Below are 15,108 nucleotides of genomic sequence, written 5' to 3'. Positions count from 1 at the left end.
TTCAGTATATGAACTAGATATTTGGTTATTGATTCTTTGCAATCCTCCCTAGCCATTTGGAGGAGCAGGCAGGCTTGGACAAGTATTCACTGAGCAGCTGCAAGTGATTATGCATGGTATTATGGTGGGCCTGAGTATGAGCATTGGGTTATCGTTGACCTTGGGGCCTGGGCTCTTGGGCTTTCTTTAACTCTATTTAAAGATAAAGGGGATTTGTTTTATCTCGCTCTCTTTTAGCAATCACTTCACCTCAACTTGCCACTTTTTAGGCCCTCTGCCACCACGGTTTATTGCCCCTCCTGAGTTTTCCTACTTACGGTCTTTCTGCTCATTCCCACATTGACGCCTGGTTTACATGATCATTTACATATAAACATTTTGATCAATCTCACTCCACTTATCCTCATAGAAAAGGGAGATATGGCCACCATCAAATCCTGTTTAGTTTACAGGAATTGATGATGGCAATTTTATTGGTTCACTAAGTTGTAACACTAAACTGTATCCCAATTCATATGTAGAATTATGTATTTCACCCCTTATTGTTCTTTTTATAATCCAAAATATAACTACTGTAACTTCTATGTTGCTACTGACCAGTCAATATAATACATTTATTAAAGCTGCAGTTGGTAACTTTTAGGAAAATAGCTTTTTGTCATGTTTGCTCAAACTGTCAATATATCCTGACAGCAATACATGAGACAGATAATCTGTGATAAAATGAGGTTCCTCTGCCTCCTAATGGCATTTAGAAGATTCCACCGCCGCCCAAAGAAAAGGTTCAGATCAAACTGTCAAACGAGGCAGTGCTGATCAAATATGAATGAAGATTCTGTTACTGTATTGTCTATTTCTTGTCTTGAATGTGTTCAGAAACCCTATTTAAGTGTACTGTTTAGCTGCACAACGAGAAAGTGTGTTCCAGTCGGTGGGCGGTGCTTGGTTTTGGCTCGACTGTTTTCAACATGTTTTTTCATTTTACATGTAAACAGTACACGAAAATATGTTTCTGAAATCATTTGAGGCAAGAAATCGGCAAAGCAGTATCATAATCTTGATTTATATTAAATCAGCCCTGCCTAGTGACAGTGTGATTGATATTCACGAGCAGTGATTGACAGCTACGTTAAGAGACTCCTCGGCTCTGATTGGCTGTTTTCCTTTGGGTGTGGTGGAATCTTGCAAATGCCATTAGGAGCACTAAGAGGATGCTGATTTTAGCACAGATTATCTGTCACCTGAACTACTGTCAGGATATTGAGTTTAAGCAAATATGACTAAAAGTTATTTTTATGAAAATTACCAACTGCTGCTTACTTACTTTAAATACAGTATTTCCTCTACAAAGTTCCATGAACCCAATCGTTGTTGCTGTTTTGTATTAAATGAAAGAAAACAATGTTGTGCAACAGCTTGATGAGATTTTATTAAGCACAGGTTGTGAATAGTTATAGTTTAGGGGATATATATGATGGAGTCTTAAAACCACTGTTCAAAAGATCTGAGATTTCGAGAATTAAGTCATCATATTACAAGAAAAAAATTCTCAATCTTTACTCCAGGATGCTTCCCACTGAAAAGCTGAGGAATCCAGCTGTGTGCAGCACTTTATCGGAGGTGGTGAAGTTTACATTTTTCTGAAGAATTAGCCATACAATGAGATTTATGATCGGTGTTTTTAAACAGTTAGTTTCAGTTTTCCACCTCCAGTGAAGAACAATTCCCTAAACCTAGTCTCATCCAGAGAGAGTCCCAGGGTGAGATGAGATGCTATCATATCAGCAGAGTGCAGAGTAATAACACAATGCACAGTAGACTGTAGGACAGGTAGGTTCTCACTGCTGAGCTCCAGCTGCTGCTACAAAACCCCATCTGGTTATTGGCTCATCCATCATGTAACTGCTTTCATCTTACTCTCATAATAAGATTGGTGAAACATCAATCATTTGACGACACCGCTCTCATCTGTTTGCTACCACGAGTATGAAAATCTCGACTTAAAGTTACGTCTCCATTTTTCTAATATTACAAGTATTTTGGGGGGGATTATTATGACTTTATTCTAATTAAATAAAAAATGAATTATTGCAATTTATTTATTTTTTCTCAAAATGTTAAAACCATATTCTCGAAATTTCAGGAAACTCAATGTGGGCCTAGCACTTGGTTGTAAATCTACATCACACCGCAGGCAAAAGGATTTCTCCAGGTCCCAAAGCTTCACTCCTCATCAAACCCTTTCTGTTACAGCCGGGGAAATTGGAAAGAAAGAAAAAGAGAAACAGCTGTTAGGGCTTCAGATTAGTAATGTTGAATCTCACAACGTATTCATTAACGGACTAATACAAACTGAAACTCTGCATTGTACCAAACATGTATTTGTGCTAATGCTTGAAGAGCAGTGCAAGGTGTTAAATGCAGCCAGCAGAGAGCAGCATGTGGTGGGGTGAGGCGCTGTGCACCTGCGTCAGAGTGCATGCTTCAAACCTTGGAGCCAACATCACGGGTCTTGGCACGCAGCTTGTTGACCTGACACTCAGCGATGTCGGCTCTCTCCTCAGCCTCGTCCAGCTCGTGCTGCTGCTTGCGGAACTTTCCAAGATGAACATTAGCCTGCTCCTCCTGTTTAGAACAAAATAAATATGTAGTTACACATTGAAAGAGGAAGAAGCCGGATCAAAACTTACATCTCTACACTTACAGCCTCTTCAGCAGCTCTCTTGTAGGCTTTCACATTCAGCTGCAGCTTATCCACCAGATCTTGGAGTCTGGCAATATTCTTGCGGTCCTCCTCAGTCTTTGTGAATAAGACAAGTTTATTACGTTATTTTTCTTTTTGAATAACTTTAACCACACATGCCGATTAATGAAGCTAGCTTCATGCTACGAACCCGATAGGTCAGTTCCTTGATGCGACGCTCGTATTTACGGATGCCCTTCACAGTGTCACCACTTTTCTTCTGCTCCATTTCCACTTCACTTTCCAGCTCCCTCACCTGGTCAGGGAAAATATGTTTTAGATAACCCACCTAATAACTCCTTTGACGTAATTGCCAAAAATAACACATCATGAGAAACACTCACCCTGGCCTCGAGCTTCTGCAACTGCTTCTTGCCTCCCTTCAAGGCGATCTGTTCAGCTTCATCCAGACGGTGCTGCAGGTCTTTGATGGTTTGCTCCATGTTCTTCTTCATGCGCTCCAGGTGAGAGCTGGTGTCCTGCTCTTTCTTCAGCTCCTCTGCCATCATGGCAGCATCAGTAATGGCCTTCTTGGCCTTCTCTTCAGCATTTCTGCTCTCCTGCACCACTTCCTCTACTTCTGTCTGAAGCTGGGATGTATCAGCTTCCAGCTTCTTCTTTTGGTTTATCAGGCTGGTGTTCTAGTTTTACACAAGTAGTCATATTTGCATTGTAACAGTGCGTGTAAAACAAACATGCTAGGACATATTGAAATCCACGGCATCTTACCTGTGAGTGCAGTAGCTGCACCCTTTCACTAACGTCCAGCAGCTCTTGCTCAGCAAGTTTGCGACCTCTCTCCGTTTGCTCCAGAGCAGCCCTGAGCTCCTCCAGCTCAGTCTGAAGCAAGTTGTTGCGTCTCTCGACCATGGCATTGTTTTCCTTCAGATCATCATTGCATCGAAGAGAGTCATCAAGCTGGAGCTGAGCATCCTGGAAGAAGTTCAGAACCTCCGGTTACAAAGATTCCATAGTAATGGTGCTTGAAAAAATAAAATGTGTGTCCTTAGTTTACCTTCAGATGTGCATGAACAGCCTTAAGTTGTTTCTGGGCCTCTGCTGCCTGCCTGTTGGCCTGGCTCAGCTGGATCTCCATCTCATTCAGGTCTCCCTCCATTTTCTTCTTCAAACGGAGAGCCTCATTCCTGCTGCGAGTCTCTGCCTCAAGAGAGCTCTGCAGGGTGTCAATCATCCTCTGCAGGTTCCTCTTGGACTGCTCCATCTCCTCGTCTTTCTCAGCTAGTTTACGATCAATGTCTGCCTTAATCTGGTTGAACTCAAGCTGGGCTCTGAGAATCTTGCCCTCCTCATGCTCCAGAGAACCCTGAGATAGACATCAGGAATTTGTCAAACTTTATACATTTTCCAACTCACGGCTTCCTTTTGAGAAACTGAGGATTTGAGATTTTAGTCTTACTTCAGCTTCCTCAAGGGCAGACTGAATCTCGCTCTTTTCCTGCTCCAGCTGCTTACGGAGTTTCTCCAACTCATGAACGGTTTTTCCTCCCTCACCAAGTTGCTCAGTGAGGTCAGAAATCTCCTCTGTGAATGAAAGTAGTTGTATTTAAGTTGGCACACACAATTAACATCTATTACCTGTTTAGACACAATTGCCAATATTTTACCCTGCAGATTCTTGTTCTCTCTCTTCATGGTCTCCAGATGTTCAAGAGATTCTTCATAGGAGTTCTTGAGTTTGAAGAGCTCAGTGCTCAGAGACCTGGCTTCCTTCTGAGAGCTCTCCAACTCACACTGACACTCCTCATACTTCTGTTTCCACTCAGACAGGACCTAGACATTGAAATAAAGGTTTTACACTTTCAAGATTTAATCACAACATCACGCTCTCTACAGTTTGGCAAATGTATTATTTCAAGAGACTCTATTTGAACTGTAGCAATACTTTGAAACCCCAGGTTTATGATGATTAGAAAACACTGATATACTTTGTCAAAGTTTCTTTGCTTCTTGTCCAGAGCAGCAGCAGCAGCATTAGACCTCTCCACATCCACCATGAGATCTTCAATCTCATTCTGCAGCCTGTGTTTGGTCTTCTCCAGAGATGAACATTTAGCGTTCACTGCTTCAACAGCCTCCTCAGCATCCTGCAGACGCTGAGCCAGCTTCTTCCTTTAGAAATCAACCATTCAAATCGTTCAATGTTCTTGCAGTTGTGCTTACTGGATACATTATTATAAAATCAACTAATATGACTGCTCGGTCATCCAACAGACAAACATTTTGTTCGTCTTACATTTTAGTAGGAACATAACACAAACAAAAAGCTGATCTGCTAGACGAAGTAAAATGTCTCTTTAGGAATTATATTTCAAATCATGAATTTGTATGTTAAACTGTCTTACTTGGCCTCCTCCAGTTCCTCGGTTCTCTGGATGGCATCAGTTTCGTACTTAGTTCTCCACTGAGCCACCTCAGAGTTGGCCTTGGACATGCCGCGCTGCAGTTCAGCCTTGGCCTCCTGCTCCTCCTCATACTGCTCCCTGAGGAGGTCACAGTCATGACGAGCTGACTGCACTGCATGGGCCAGGGCATTCTTGGCCTGGATGAATATTGATAATGTGGGTATTTCTCTTGGACATTCACTTATTTTTGAAACGTAAAAATAATTGATATATTTTTGTCATTTTCATACCTTTATTTCCTCTTCTAGTTGTCTTTTTAAATCTTCAAGTTGTTGATTGTAGGAATTTTTTCCTCTGGTAAGCTGAGAAACAAGAGATTCTTTCTCCTCCAGCTGCCTTGAAAGCTCATCTAGAAAAGTAAAATGTAGGTTGTATAATTACATTGTTCTACGTTAAACGTTAAAAGTTTATTATTTCAAGTGAAAAGAGTAACACTGACCGTTCTCGGATTGAAGCTTGGCTTTCTGGGTGGTGAAGTCATTAAGGGATCTCTGACTTTCATCATACCTGTTCCTGTATTCATTCATTTGATCCTCCAAAGTTCTGCAGGCCTTCTCCAAGTTAGTCTACAAAATAAATTAACCATAGTTCACAGGCATTGTTTACTACTTTTCCACATTAGACATGTATATACTACCTTGCACTCGCCCAACTAGCCCAGAGTTTGGCAACGTTTTTAATATAAAGTTCCAATTTTTGGAATTCTCTTGTTAATCAGTGTGCCTTTCAACATTAAGATTAACATTCTTTTTAAAAATGACACTGCATCAAAATGTAATTGTCGGATTTGTATTTGTATTCCATCCATATAATGTGCATTATATGGATTCTCCATTTTTGAAAAATATGCCAATCAACTAGCCAATCAGAGGCAGAGTAGGGCGGGTCTTTGCTGAATGCGGATGGGGAAAAAGATCATTTGAACTACCATAACTACAGGCTGCACAACTGCCAATGGCTGTGAAAGAGGTTATTTGGCATGCTGATGAAAGGGCACTTCAACATTTCTGGCACACTTATTGCTAGTTTGTCATTTTGCCAACCGCAGAGCTAGCCTGATAAGAACAACAGATTTAAGTTGGAAGTGTACTTGTTCACAGTTTACTGATGTTGCATCACCTCTAGGTATTAAACAGTCATCATTCAATTTACTACCAGGTTGTCAGACAGTTCCACCAGTGTGGAAATTTACCTTGAGCATCGTCATGAGCACATACCTTAGACTTTACTATTTGTTCCATACTGGAGACCACGTCATCCAGCTCCAGTCTGAACTCACTCTTCTCCTTCTCCAGTTTCTGCTTGACTCTCTGCAGGTTGTCAATCTGCTCTCCCAGGTCGGCCACACTGTCGGCTTGTTTCTTCCTGAGTGTGGCAGCAGTGGCTTCATGCTGCAGAGTGGCCTCTTCCAGGTCTCTGCGGAGTTTCTGGAACTCTGCCTCCCTCTTCTTGTTCATCTCAATCTGGGCGGATGTTGCTCCACCGGCCTCCTCCAGCCGCTCACTGATCTCCTCCAGCTCTCTGGCCAAGTCTGCTCTCTGCTTCTCCACCTTGGCTCGGGCAGCTCGCTCTGCCTCCAGCTCTTCCTCCAGCTCCTCGACACGTGCCTAGTGTCAGAACGTGTCAAAAAGTAGCAATACTTTGGGAAGACATTAACGTTCACTTAAGTCCCACGAATGCACGTTTGTACCTGCAGCTCTTTCAGCTTCTTCTGGAGTTGAATGATCAGGGCCTGTTCATCTTCAATTTTGCTGTTCAGCTGGCTGATCTCAAAGTCTTTCCTGGAGCATTTTTTTAACCAGTGTTAGCTAATTGAAATCATGTACACTGTATTGAATGACCAAAGTTAGTTAACAATGTCATGATGAATTAGTACTTTTTCAGGCGCTCCTCGAGTTGTTGCTTGTCATTTTCTAAATCCATCACAGTCTCCTGGGTCAACTTTAAGTCGCCCTCCAGCTTTCTCTTGGCTCTCTCAAGGTCCATTCGAACCTTCTTCTCTTGCTCAAGAGATCCTTCAAGCTTAATGGAAATAAATGCAATTACAACATTTGTGAATTGCTTGATTATCAATACTCATAATATCATCTAAGTAGTACAATTTTGATATGGATTCTTACATCATCCACTTGCTGCTCCAGCTTAGTCTTGGCCTTGGTCAGAGTGTTGACTTTGTCTTCTTCACTCTGCAGATCATCCAGTGTTTGCTGATGAGCTTCCTGCAAGGCTTTCTTTTCCTTGGTCAACTTGGCAATGATTTCATCCTGAGCAGCCATCTCTTCCACCAGGTTCTTCACCTATTAACAAAAAAAAGACGAGTTACTGGATGCTACATTAAGCTGCTGATATGAAGCAAATGGTTAAGTTAGATGTCATACCTTGTTCTCAGTGGCGTGCTTCTCTTTCTCCACTTTAGCCAGAGTCAACTCCAAGTCATCAATGTCTTTCTTCAGCTCAGAGCACTCATCCTCCAGCTTCCTCTTCTTAGCAGTCAGTTCAGCATTCATCTCCTCCTCATCCTCCAGTCTCTCAGACAGCTCTTTGGCTTTAGCCTCCAGCTGAATCTTGCTTTTGATCAGCCCCTCGCATCTTTCCTCAGCATCACAAAGATTATCTTGCTCCTGCCAAACATTTTATCTCATTAGCACATACCTTCATGACAGGTTCAAAAGAAAATGGCAGTAGAGTGGGATTCTCACCGCTTGGACTTGGAGCTGCAGGTCGTTCTTCTCTTGAAGAAGAGAGACCATTTTCTCCTCTAGTTCCTTTCTACGAGCCTCAGATTTTGCGTAAGCCTCTTTCAGCTTCAGGAATTCTTCCTTCATGTTGGCCATCTCCTTTTCTGATTCAGCAGATCTCAACAGAGGTTTGATCTTGAAGAAGAGCTTCATCCAGGGCCAATTCTTGACCCCCATGAATGAACGGACATTCCATTGGATCACTAGTAATGCTTCTCTAAAATACATATTTCAAATATAATAGAATGCTTTAGTTAACTGTACAAATCACAAACCATTACTCTTTGAATCATTAGACATCAGCTTGACACAAACGTTACCTGCGTTCCACCATCTTCTGATACTCGATACGAGACAACAGACCACGGGATCTGGCTTGAATAGCACTGATGATTTTGGAGAGGCGTTCGTCTCTTAGCTCCTCAAGGAGACCCAGCAAACCAGCCTTGAAGAACACCTAACAATACCAATAGGTGTTTTAATTTTTTGCCATCCTCTTCATCTCCTAATAAAATGTTTCACTTTTCCACAATGTCAGACCAACTTCAGATGATACCTTGGTATGTCCAAACTTGTACTGATTGTGATCAATATCCAGAGACCCAAGAAGTTTCTCAGCTCCCTTCCTGCTGTCAATAAACTGGCCATCAGGAATGGCAGCAGGATTCAGGATGCGATATCTGGAAAATGGAACGGTGAAAATACATTTTAAAATTACATAACACCTTATTTTAGAATTATAAAGTATGTGACTAAGCATAATAATTATAATCAGGTTTATTGACAAGGTGGTTTTCACATACAGGGAATTTGCTTTGGTATTTGGGGCATACAATAGACATAGACAACAAAAAAATCAGAAAAGTACTACAAACAGTGAAGAAACAAATAAATATGAAATGGAAACATCTCAATAAAACAAACATATTTCACATACAAAATAATACCTCTGTTTGAAATCTCCATAGAGGATCCTGTTGGGGAAGCCCTTTCTGCAGATCCTGATGCCTTCCAGCACACCGTTACAGCGCAGCTGGTGCATCACCAGAGGGTTCTCCATGGCCCCAGGAGTCTTGGTCTCATTGGGGATGATGCAGCGGACAAAGTGAGGGTGAGTAGACCTCAAGTTGGTCATCAGCTTGTTCAGGTTCTCCTGATGATATTAATAAAATAAGGCATATATTATGAAATACTGGCTGTTAAAGTAGTTAGCATCGAACTAAATACCATATCCAAGAATTAAATAAGTAAATCACAATACCCTATGAAGAGCGGACACAGTTTGAAATGATGATCCCTTCTTCTTCTTCTCTTTTTTGTCAACCCCAGCTGTCAGAAAGATAACCTGAAAGTGTAAGTAAGTGTCGCAAGAAAAAAAAAACATGCAATTTCCAAACAAGATTTTCATGCCAAGGTACCTGATTCAACTCCAGCATAATTTGCAAAGATGACAGATAACACCTTGAGATTAGACTTCTGGTAGAGTCCTACAACGGTCTCGTTCAGAGGATCCTTGTTCTTCACCAGCCAGTTGTTGATATTATAATCAACAGTTCCAGCATAGTGCATCAGGGCAAAATGAGCCTCTGGTTTTCCTTTGACAATTCTGGGCTTCTGGAAGTTGCCAGATTTCCCCAGATGGTTGTCATAGAGCTTTGCTTTAAAGGTGGCATCAGAGGCTTTGGGGAACATGCACTCCTCTTCAAGGATGGACATGATACCCATGGGCTGAAGGGATAACAACATGAGCGGTTTGAAGAAAATCAATCAATCAATCTTCATGTATGTCTGAACATGTAATAGTCAAGTCTCTCACCTTTTCAATCAGGTCAATACAGGCCTGCAAGTCCATACCAAAATCTATGAAAGTCCATTCAATGCCCTCTTTCTTGTACTCTTCCTGCTCCAGCACAAACATGTGGTGGTTGAAAAACTGTTGCAGCTTTTCATTAGTGAAGTTGATGCACATCTGCTCAAAGGTGTTGAACTGGAATGACATCGATATTGAGCAGAAATTAACTCAGGCATGAAAATGTTAAGCAACATGTTGCTAATGTTTGTTAGCTGTTGAAAGAGTGGGCTGGTTTATTGTGTGCTAATGCGTTAACTTACATCAAAGATTTCAAATCCAGCAATGTCCAGTACACCAATGAAGTACTGACGAGGCTGCTTGGTCTCCAGTGACTGGTTGATTCTTACAACCATCCACAGAAACATCTTTTCATAAATAGACTTGGATAGAGCTCCAACACCATAGGTCACCTTGGGGACAGGCAACATATTTAATACCAAGCATACAAATTAATAAAACGTTTTTTTCATGCAACTTATCAGTCTCTGCCGAAGTAGTCAAATAGAAAGCATAAAGTTTTCCTGGATATAGAACAAAGATTTAAGTTGACTTTTTTGCTTCTTACTTGAGCGACACTTTGTCCCTTGGTGACCCACTCATTTCCTACTTTGACTCGTGGGTGACAAAGACCTTTGATGAGGTCGGCAGAGTTCAGGCCCATCAGATATGCGACTTTGTCAACATCTGAAAAGGAAAGGTGAAGGCTGTTAACAGTGTCTCGCTTGGTTGGTTCTGAGCCAACCTGACAATCGGAGCTTGTCTCACCTTCAGTGCCATCAGCCTCTGCCTGCTCCTCACGCTGCTTGGTCTTGAACTTCATGTTGCCGTGATGCATGATGGCACCAGTCAGCTTGTACACAGAGTTCTTTTCCTCTTGAGTAAAGCCCAAAACGTCAAAGGCATCCTTTAGAGGAGCACATGATAACTTCACAACATTTGTGCCGGTAATATAATTTTGATCAAAATTATAAATGTGTGACTTAAAAACATGCAGCACCCTCCTTCATTAATATTGCCAGAACGCAGAAAGGTCCTGCAAAAGAACACAGTTGTCCTAAAAAATTTTAACCTGGTTAAACATTTGCTGGAATGCCCCCCAGCAAGATTGTTGTCCAATCAAATACATGCAAGTGCACATTCCTGGTAGATCACATTGTAACCTGAACGCCTTCTTTTTACCATACTTTTCTACCGTACCCTATTTCGACCTTACAGTTTTCCTCGCAATCATTGTGAGAAAAGATGAAAAAGTTGCTGCCGTGATAGCTTTCTAGAGATGGAAAAACCTTTCTCTAAGTATTATAAACCTGTTGGCAGTCTTTTGGCATCCAATAAGTCTTTGAACACATAAATCTGTTACTCCTCCTGGACTTTGTGGATTGTATGTCATTGTCATGCCGGTCATTAAACCATCACAGCCCCCCTGCGGTTTTTTTTTAACACAGGGTTGTTTCAATATGAGTCCCATGTAACTCATTGTTTCATTATGATTAGAGTTCAATGTATGATTGTAAAAAAAAAAAGGAATGAGTGAGAGCCTGACATCTGTTGCTATCAGTTCCTCTGCATCATCAATGGAGGTCACTTGGGTTTCCCCCTGAGAGATGAAGGCGTAGTCATAGGGATTATTTGTGATCAACAGCATCTCTAGAGGACAGAGAGAGAGTGGAACAATGAAAAGCAAATGACAGCTATGGTTTTTCATTTGTTTTCCACTTTTTCTTTCAGTGGTGGCCAACCACCGCTGAGCCACTAACCCAGGAGTTCAGGCTTCTTGTTGGACAGAATCTGGTAGAAAATGTGGTAATCTCTCTCAGCCTTGAGCTGGAAGGTCACACGGGACTTCTCCAGAAGATCTGTGACAAAAACAAGACAGAAAAATTGTCATGTCATTGTCATGTCAACTATATTACTACTGTATGCCATAAAACATGAATAAAATGACATTTACAGGATTAGTGAATGTAGGATGAGGGTGTTTGTTCTTACATGTTTCAATATCAGCAGAGGCTAACTTTCCCCTGGCATCAAAATGAATTCGGATGAATTTACCCTGAAAAGATACAGTTTTTGGAAAGAAAACCTTAATATCTGCTCCTTCCACTGATTGTGTTTTTATGGAAACTGAATATATAATATTCACAATTTAGCCACATAAAGGTTAGACACTCACAAATCTGGAAGAGTTGTCATTCCTGATGGTCTTGGCATTACCAAAGGCCTCCAGAGCAGGGTTGGCCTGAATGATTTGATCCTCCAGGGTACCCTGTCAAAAAGGAACATTGTGTATGCTCAATCAAACTATAAAGAGAGGAATCTCTATCTGTCTGAGTCTTTGTCCTCCCCATATCTAGAGAACTGTTTATCCAATCGATGTAACACTAGGCAGTTGGATTGCTCAAGATACAAAAGAGTGCAGTGTCGAATGTGGTGAAACTTGGCCAGATGGTTGTGCTGTACCAGCATCATCTAACTTCTTAACCTCCAATTTAAGCAACAAAGAAGCTGTTGAATGTGGAAATCCTGAAGAGAGTTTAAGCCGTTGTTGGTGAATTTGTTATTTGTCATAAGTTTGATTTGTCGCCAGTGCACTCTTGTTACTTTACTTGTCATTGTTACTTTACACCAGGAATTTAACCAAGCAAGAAAGACAAGTATATTGTGTTTCAGTGAAAATGTGTAGTAGCGTCATCTGTAGTTTTAGCCAGTTTAAGGCTAACCAGAACCCCTCTGTCAACTCACACCTTTGACAGAGCTTATTAGTTACCTTGTCCTTGGCATTGGGGTCTTTCTTTGTGCTTCCAGCTGCAATACTTGCAAAATACTGGATGACTCGCTTTGTGTTGACAGTCTTTCCTGCACCAGATTCTCCACTGAAATTGGAAAGTCAATGATAAAAACCTACAGCAGCGTAATGAAGAATATTTTTTTATTTACTTCTGAGCATATAGTGTAATTTATGCATTTCAAGTATAAAACATTACATACGTGATCAAAATTGACTGGTTTTCGCGGTCTACAAAAACAAGCATAGAGTACAACTTTGTTATTATAAAGATTCAGCATCATTACATTTAACAGAAGTTAACGGTATTTGTGTTATTAGTTTTTACCTGCCAGCATGTACTGGTAGCCATTGTCAGAGATGGAGAATATGTGAGGAGGAGCTTCAGCCCTCTTCTTTCCTCTATAGGCAACAACCACCTCTTGGTTGTAGACTGGCAGCCCCTTGTAGGGGTTGACAGTCACACAGAAGAGTCCAGAGTAGGTCTGTGAGACATAGAAATAATAATTATAAGTGCAATATACAGGATTCGAAGCATTTCTGTTGCCTCTCAGCTGCTCTCAACATGGCCATGGCTGAGCCGGCGGCTAGAAGCTAACAATGCTAACCATGCTAACGGTGCAAACAATGGCAAGTGTTTACCTGAAGGGGTTCTGGAGGGCGGGCGCTACACTTCCTCGACAATGCTGTCAACTTTGACAATGGTTTTAACTCAGTACTCTTTCTCCCAGCCAGGAGCCGCCCCCTGCCCTGAGCTGAGGGTCTGACTCAATGCACAAATCACTCACTCACTCACCCACAAGTCCCATGCCACACTCTGCCGACAACTGTCCATGCATTTTAATTGATCCCTTTTTAATAGTTTATTACTACTCTATTTTAAATCAGTGTTAAATTAGAGTTATTTTCTATATCTCAGAGTTGGGTTAAGTTGTTCACTGCTCCGCTACGTGACTCAAGTGACTTTTTACAGACTTGAGTCAGTAAAAAGAGTGAAACCTCAGATCTCTAGTGGTGAAAACGAACATGCATTAAAAGGCAAGTGCGGCCGTCGGCTAAGTAAGGAGACGCTTGGATAACGACACACACAGACTTCATACTCTGCTGAGGTAGACTTTACTCCACTGTATCTTTTCAAAGCACATCGTTTTTGCGGCTATATTAAAGCTCTGTATCCTGTAAATTACACCACATCAACCATTTGCCATTATTTTGTTTTTGTCCACAACTTATAGAGAGAACTAATGCCAATGCAACAATATTTATTTAAGTATAGGTGCAAAATGAACCACGGACGGCAATGAGTGTTAGCATACATAAAACTTGTTTCTTGGATTGTGGGTTACTCACATAGATCATCCATGCCGCATAACGCTCTTTGAGGTTAAATAGCACAGCTGGTTCATGGAGGAAGGTCAACATGGCCATGTCCTCGATCTTGTCAAACTTTGGAGGATTCTGTTGCAGAACATCGGACCCTTTGACCACCACAGTCTAAGGAACATTAATGCACTTCTTCGATTAATATAAAAATGTAATTTTATTTGAAGTGAAAAAGTGTTTACAGAACAATTGAAGTCAATTACAGGGACACATCAGCCAAAACAGCATATGTAAAGTAAAATCAGAAATAAAACAAAACAAAAACACCGACTGGACAAAAGCAACTGAAGTGTGTGTGTGTGTCTGTGTGTGTGTGTGTGTATTGTCATATTTGTATGAGCAAGTAAGCCGTTCAGCTATTCTGTTGCTGATTTTGCTTCCTGCATGTGCCACCCTGTGTGTGTGTAACACAAAGCCTGCCGCACATTGTTAACACCAGATGACAGCTTTATCTCACACATTACTGGAGACAAAAAATTTTTATTCAATGTGAGGTAATTGCCTTCACACTCATGTTTGGGGGTCAGACATAACTTTTATATTCACCACCAATTTACAAACTCAGTCTACAGCCTTCTTCTGGTTACCCCCACATTATTAAAATTACTGTATTTGAGCAACATGTCATTACATATTTCTATACAGGTGGACATGTTAAGGTCCGGCTTCAGGTTGTAATTCTATGGTTGCAGCAATGATAAAAAAAAAATGTATGCGATGTTAATAATCTAAACGTGCCTGAACGATAAAATGTAACGTCTGACCTTCCCGTGCTGCGTCTCCACGGTGACCTTGTCGCCGTCTCGGCTGGAGATAGTCGCCTTCACAAACTCTTCCACCGAATCGGGGATGAAGCATTCCTTCTTTATGTCGAAGGGCCGCGTGGAGGCCTCCATGCGCTCCTTGTCCGACTTCCTCAGGTACGAGGCAGCCATCCCAAACACAGACATCACTGCATCCCCCATGGCTGCACTGATGTACACACAGGTAGTAGAGATGAGGTTCACTCTGTCTGTATCCCATACTTCAACCTCATATCTTTTACTTTACTTTTCGGCCTTTGGTTTCAAGGAAAATCATTTTTTGGATTTGGATAGAAGCACATAGTCATATTATACCAGTGTATAAGTCTACAATATGAAATGCTATGTAAGCATTAGGAAAGGAGAATTTACCGGTGGATT

General features: G+C 41.3%; 1 protein-coding gene across 1 annotated transcript; it reads right to left on the bottom strand.

The window, feature by feature from the left end:
• Positions 1 to 2,223: 2,223 nt before the first annotated feature.
• On the bottom strand, positions 2,224 to 14,889 carry LOC306705745 (myosin-7-like; the record flags this gene model as incomplete). Its single annotated transcript, XM_079172578.1, has 37 exons — positions 2,224 to 2,244; positions 2,491 to 2,625; positions 2,705 to 2,800; positions 2,895 to 2,999; positions 3,088 to 3,384; positions 3,473 to 3,676; positions 3,759 to 4,067; positions 4,161 to 4,285; positions 4,369 to 4,534; positions 4,690 to 4,873; positions 5,107 to 5,303; positions 5,397 to 5,515; positions 5,606 to 5,732; positions 6,384 to 6,773; positions 6,857 to 6,947; positions 7,043 to 7,188; positions 7,287 to 7,463; positions 7,545 to 7,787; positions 7,866 to 8,121; positions 8,225 to 8,361; positions 8,461 to 8,584; positions 8,852 to 9,057; positions 9,166 to 9,233; positions 9,323 to 9,632; positions 9,721 to 9,891; positions 10,017 to 10,166; positions 10,322 to 10,440; positions 10,522 to 10,660; positions 11,300 to 11,403; positions 11,514 to 11,612; positions 11,746 to 11,809; positions 11,930 to 12,022; positions 12,524 to 12,629; positions 12,745 to 12,772; positions 12,870 to 13,026; positions 13,892 to 14,035; positions 14,689 to 14,889. 37 exons carry the CDS (start codon positions 14,887 to 14,889, stop codon positions 2,224 to 2,226), a joined length of 5,808 nt encoding a protein of 1,935 aa, XP_079028704.1.
• Between the last annotated feature and the right edge of the window lie 219 nt (positions 14,890 to 15,108).

The sequence above is a fragment of the Pholis gunnellus genome, assembly GCF_910591455.1.
Source record: "Pholis gunnellus genome assembly, chromosome: 14".
Classification (NCBI taxonomy): domain Eukaryota; kingdom Metazoa; phylum Chordata; class Actinopteri; order Perciformes; family Pholidae; genus Pholis; species Pholis gunnellus.
Note: the sequence above shows the minus strand (reverse complement) of the source record. Positions and strands in the feature narration are given on the sequence as shown.